Source organism: Rhagoletis pomonella, unplaced genomic scaffold (genome assembly GCF_013731165.1).
Source record: "Rhagoletis pomonella isolate Grant_MI unplaced genomic scaffold, Rhpom_1.0 Rhpom_scaffold_00004, whole genome shotgun sequence".
NCBI lineage: Eukaryota > Metazoa > Arthropoda > Insecta > Diptera > Tephritidae > Rhagoletis > Rhagoletis pomonella.
In genome coordinates this window covers 70,598,294-70,604,378 of record NW_023458558.1, presented here as the reverse complement: position 1 = coordinate 70,604,378, position 6,085 = coordinate 70,598,294, and the positions used below count along the sequence as shown (strand labels likewise).

At 35.4% G+C, this 6,085-nt stretch overlaps 1 protein-coding gene across 1 annotated transcript; it reads right to left on the bottom strand.

Moving 5' to 3' along the window:
- Positions 1-3,781: 3,781 nt before the first annotated feature.
- On the bottom strand, positions 3,782-4,627 carry LOC118738565 (zinc finger protein 2 homolog). The gene is made up of 2 exons (XM_036469505.1): positions 4,134-4,627; positions 3,782-4,064 (listed from the first exon to the last, which is right to left on the bottom strand). The coding sequence occupies exons 1-2, from the start codon at positions 4,610-4,612 to the stop codon at positions 3,923-3,925; spliced, it is 621 nt and encodes a 206-aa protein (XP_036325398.1). The 5' UTR covers positions 4,613-4,627; the 3' UTR covers positions 3,782-3,922.
- Positions 4,628-6,085: the final 1,458 nt, after the last annotated feature.

The following is a 6,085-nucleotide window of genomic DNA, read 5'->3' as shown; positions in this document are numbered from 1 at the left end:
TAAGCCACAGTATATACAGTAATAAACCTTTTTGAGTACTCCTCGGGGGTAAAATCTGATTAGGGTTGATAATGAGAAGGATCATGAATTTTGTTGATTCAGAGTTGTATACAAAATTATTCTGGTATGAAAGGGAGCAAAAACCGTCCTATGGCAGAGTGGCACAAGTCATGACTGTGTAATAGTGCCCGAAACTATTGCAAAAGTGTAAAAACATTGCAAATTTTTGTCTATTATTATAGATACTAGTATAGATTATCATAGTTCAGTGTATAATTTGTTATATTACACCGCACATGATAATGAACTGTTAAATGTTGAAAACGCTTGTAACTTATAGATCACTCAAACTTAGGTGTGCTTAATAGACTGTATGGGCGGATGTGCTGGCAGTCATTGGGATCTGTATGGCTATACAAACCTTGTTTTTTTTTAAATAAAGACTTAAATATATTCGGAAATTTAGAATTTGGCTTGATAAATTCACAAAATTTACGGTTTTCGTAAATAATTTAATCTTACAATGGACTTTTTTTATTTTAAAGGCCCTGTGCCAATTGATAGAAAGATCCTGTGCCAAATGATAGAAAAGAGAAAATTTTGACGGATCAAAGTAAAAATCTGAAATTTCTCGTGGTGAATAAGAACGTCAGAATTTTACCTAGCTCATGGGGCTAGGTAAAATTTTGACAGCTTATAACCATGTATACACATAATATTGCTTGGCGGTAATAAGGAGTGAACATGAAAATGAAAGCTGAAACAGCATAAAAAAAGCGTACGTTACTTGCAAATTATAAAATAAATAAAAATTTTAAGAATTTCAGCAACACACAAAAATAAAGCTTTCGCACGAGCGTTTGTTTGGTTTTGCAACTATCAAAATTTAACTCTGCATTTGGCACAGCAAAATTTAACTCTGCATTTGGCACAGCAAAATTCAATTTATTTGTACACCATAGCAAATTTTTCCACCCCTTCTCGCCACGATAGAAAATTTTGACGGATCAAAGTAAAAATTTGACACTTCTCGTGGTGAATACGAACGTCAAAATTTTACATAGCTCATGGGGCTAGGTAAAATTTGGTAGCTTATAACCATGTATACACATAATATTGCGTTACCGACTCCCTGTTGTATGCATGGAGTTGTAGACGTCGATAACGATGTTTAACCGCAGATTAGTGTTAACCAGACATTGAGTAACCGGCCCTTAGGCTGTGTGCGATTTTACATAAATTTTAGTACCTAAACTAATATTCCACTGGGAATTTCCAGCACTGCTACAATTTAGGAAAATAGCTGCTAAAACTGTACGAGTTCGTTCCACCACCTAAATTGTTTGTTTTGGAATTGTTGCTTTTAGGGCCTGTGCCCATTGATAGAAAAGTTCTATGGTGGAAAAACTTTTTACTATGGTGAGAAAATTTTACATTTCTGCTGTGCCAATTCGTAACTTTTTACTGCTGGAAATTTTTGACAGTTGCTTTGATGCACAAGAAGACTATCGAGTTTGCTATTTATAAAATGCAGCAATTATATAGAAAATATTTGCCTTTGATGATTTCAATTCTTCTGGAACTGAAATCCATGCATTTATTAGACCTCTTAGCAGTAATATTAGAAATAAAAACAAGTCAAAACCGTCTGGTAAGTGTGTTCACAAAAATGTTTAAAACCGTGTACAATTGTTTCCAATAAAAACATATGTCGTTTTAGGTTATTATGTACATGCAACAAGACGTTTATTCCAAAATACTAAGCAGCATTATGAACGGCGATAACAAGACTACAAAAATGTATCTTAGGTTGTCCTCTGCTTCGTTTCGAAAAATTGTAAAGAGCGAAATACACCACACAAGCGGCTTGTCAAACATTCTTCAAACCTACTTTTCCCATTTCGCCATACACCATGCAAACATGACTCGTTCAAGCAAAGAATTTTAGTTTTCTTCCAGTTCGCAATGCTAAATATTATGGTTTTCTTTCATTTTCCTCTCTTACGTCCTTACTCGGTGAAAATTTCGTTGCGAATGAGGCGATTTTGCTATACACAACGCAATCGGTTTGATCAAACATCAACATGGCGGCCAGAAAATCAAAAAATTTTGATTTTTTGCTCAAATTTCCCTCAAGCGGCTTGTCAAACCTTCAAGCACCCCCATACACAGCACAAATGGCTTGAAGCAAAGGGAAATTTCGCTTGGTTTGTCAAACCGCTTGTGTGGTGTATTTCGCTCTTAACTCACATTCCCAAAAGGCGCCACGGATGGTCAGTGGAGTACGAAGTCATTTGCTTAATAAAGTCTTCAAATTATTTTTATTGTTCTTACTCACTTCCAGCCTTCGTTTCTGTTGGCGTTCTTTCAACTGAACCAAACATCCTTGTCAGTGCGCTTTTCCAGAAGGATTCTGCGTTCTGAACTGCTCCCTGTAAAATAGTATTTTTAATTAAAAAAATACATAACGCCTTTTCATATGTAAATCTGAAATTAAATCTTACAAGTTATATAGCTTTTCTTTATTTTTTTTGCCGGCGGGACCATGTTCTTTTATTTCCACTCGCTTTTGTTTTCTTTAATTTATGTGTATACGTGCGTTGTTCGTTCTTCTTCTTGATAATGCTTGCTATCAAATTTTTCACTAGCCCTGCCGTATCAAACATTTTTATTCACCTCATAGCTGTCAAAAATTTACTATCCAGAGAACTTTTCTATCAATTGGCACAGGCCCTTAGGTAGCAATTTAGGGCCGGTTGTTCAATGTCTGGTTATCACTACCACACCACTATCGACGATTTCGACATCATGCATGTAACATGTGATCGATAAAGCAGTAGTTGTGCTTAATGGGCTGTTTTTGCTTACGCGTAAAAGCACATTTAGCTCTAAATGCTACTCTAAATGTACATTTATCCATACAAAATTCGTCACCTAAATGCAACTCCATTTTTGCATTTAGAATCTAAATGCTAAAAGCAACCCTGTGATCTTCCAAAATTTCCACGCTTCGAACATGGTTTAATGAGAAGAAGTGGCAACATTGCTTTTTCGAGTATACAGCCGCTAGCTGCGTTTCAGTGATCGCCGATCGAGATTTCATTTATTATTTTACATTACTTGGATAAAGAAAAGTTACGCAAATTAAACATCGATATGATGCTGATAGAAATCTGGATTAATTTGTGATCAACTCTGTTTGTTTTGTTTCCTAATTAAGTGTGGAAATTATAATTGACAGCACCGACAAATGAATATATACACAAACAAATGTCTGGTTATGGTTAAAACAATTCAAGTTTTTGTATTGAATTTTCGGTTTAGAATTTATTTTTTCCTTTTCAGTAGTGATTTTTGGACATTATCTTTTCCGTGAGAATTTATCGTAATAGATACGGATCTGAATAAGCGACTGGAACACGGCTGTTTGTCAAAAGCATACGACTTCGAACTCGCGTAAATGTACATTTGCTAAATGCGATAGCATGAACGCTCTTCGAAAACATATGTTCGAAAGTGCTAAATGTTGCATTTTAAATGCAGCAAAAACGCTGCATAATCGGAGCTTCTACCTCCGATTTCCAACAATCGATTCGGGATTTGTAATTTGCACTGGTGGCAGGATTCCTATTGTATCCTATGGGGATATTCCCACAGGATACAATAGGATTGAACGCGTTCAGAAAGTGTTTCTCAAATTTGCCTTACGATCACTACTCTTCTCTGATCCCATACCCTCATATGATGCGCGCTTAACGCTACTTTATCGAAAATCGTTAGATAAAAGGTCAATATTGTCTCTAACTTTTATTTTTGCACTATCCAAGAATCTTGTGACTGTCCGCAGCTTTTGGGTAGAATAAATTTTAATGTACCGAGGAGGTATCTGCCTGCTTTTACCATTATTATATGAGGTAAAATTTTATTTATTTTCTTCTTCTGGTTTCTCCAAAACTTCGACTATTCGTCCTCTATATTCTTTTGTTATGTTTATTCTTACAACGAGTTTCTGCACCTCCTTGTCTTCTTCAATTTTGTGCACACCTCTTATATGACGCTTAATCCTGAAAAATTATATACATACACATATGCATATATGTACATGTAGGGCATAATCATACTTTGTTACTAACTTGTAAGCATCTGGAAACTGCTTTTCACAAACGCCACATTTATAAGGTAATCCAGTGTGTTGCATGCGATGATTATAGTATTGATCATATTTGGAGAATTTAGAACCACAAATCACGCTCTTATAACTGAAATATCCAAGGTACTGCATGTGCCTATTTAAAATACGTTTGTGGATGAAAGATTTTCCACAAAGGTGACACACAAATGGCGATTCTCCAGAATGAGTGCGTAAATGAACATCTAGGTCTATTTGCCGCACATAACGTTTTTGACAAACTTGACATTCTATCGTAGCTCCCTTGTGATGGAGCTCGTGGATTGTTAGACCATTTTTATGAAGAAATGATTTTTCACACTGAGCACATTGATATATTGGTTTGCGGTTGGTTTCGTGCGTTAGCCTGTGTTTTTTGTATGTATACGGAGTTAAAAAGCTTTGGTTACAGATGTCGCACGGAAATCTTTCCCCGATTCTCATTACAAATTGGTCATAGGCAAAAGATTGTTTCTATTGTTTACTTTTTACCGCTCTTCTTCTGCCATTGTTTACTATTCACGGTGCATTATCAAACGTCAAAATTACTGGCCTACTACTATTTCAAGCAGAAGAAAGAACACGAACATTTTCTTGTGCATTTTCTTAAGAGCTGGATATTAAAGCCCTGTATGCAGCTCTCAAGAAAACGGCCAAGAAAAAATTGCCATTATTTCGTGTGTGTGTCCAAGGAATTTTAACATTTTTGATACTTCACAGCCTGTTGCCTTACTCTTTCCTCAAGAAATAATGGAACGGGCATATATTTCTGTTGCAAACCTGGGTTGCCTTGTGCTCTTTTTTCACAAAAAACTTTAGAAAACCGTAGTAGAAAGCGTACTAAATTTCTTAAGAAAGTAAAAATAAGCTTTTTATTTTATAATAATAATAATATAATAAAAAGGCCTGTATGCAGCTCTCAAGAAAAGCAAAAACTCCATATAAAATGACGTACAAGAAATGGCTAAGAAATTTTCTTGAGTCAACTTCTGTAAGGTAGTACGCAGTTCTTAAGGAATTTGCTACGCTTTCTCTACGGTTTTCTAAAATTTTTTGTGAAAAAAGAGCACAAGGCAACCCAGGTTTGCAACAGAAATATATGCCCGTTCCATTATTTCTTGAGGAAAGAGTGAGGCAACAGGCTATGAAGTATCAAAAATGTCAAAATTCCTTGGACACACACACGAAATAATGGCAAATTTTTCTTGACCGTTTTCTTGAGAGCTGCATACAGGGCATTAGGTAGCAATTTAGACGTACTCGCACACAGCCTTAACCTACATTTTGTTCATAAATAACACATAATTGTGTATATTTTATCCTCGAAATGTACTTTTTCTAATCGTGAGGCGAAATTCCCCACAGTAAGTGTTGCCGTGCGCGCAAAACGAACACGCTGCACACAACCCAAAAGTACTCCTCGGGGACCAAATGGTGAAAAACTGCGAAAAGGTTTATTACTGTATATACTGTAATATGAAGTGCGCGGTGATTGGATGCAAAAACACGCACAAAAATAATAAATTGGTTTGCACAAACATGTGCACAACATTGCTTCCATTTTTTCGTTATGCTTCGTCTTCATATTCTTTGTTTACTTTTCACAGAAAATAACATGCCGCCGAAATTACAAACGTCAGCCAGAAAATAACTTTTTTCTTTTGTTTCATGTTGTCAGATCTATGCATCTTCTTTATATTAACTACACAAGATTGTTCTGCGGATTTTAACCATCGAAATATTGCTATTAAATACAGAATTTCGTGAAAATGTTCACTTAAAACGTCACAAATGTATAAAAACTACTAAATACGTGTTAAATTGAGTTCATTTATTCTATTCATTTGCGTGAAATTCATCAAAACTTAGTGTGGAAAGTACAAGTGTTTTTTGCAAATAATATCCGGTCTCGATTTG

Coding starts and splice junctions, on each gene's coding strand:
- LOC118738565 (XM_036469505.1), bottom strand. CDS start 4,612: ATGAGAATCGGGGAAAGATTTCCGTGCGACATCTGTAACCAAAGCTTT. Junction 4,065..4,133: donor CAGTTTCCAGATGCTTACAA/GTTAGTAACAAA, acceptor ATAATTTTTCAG/GATTAAGCGTCATATAAGAG.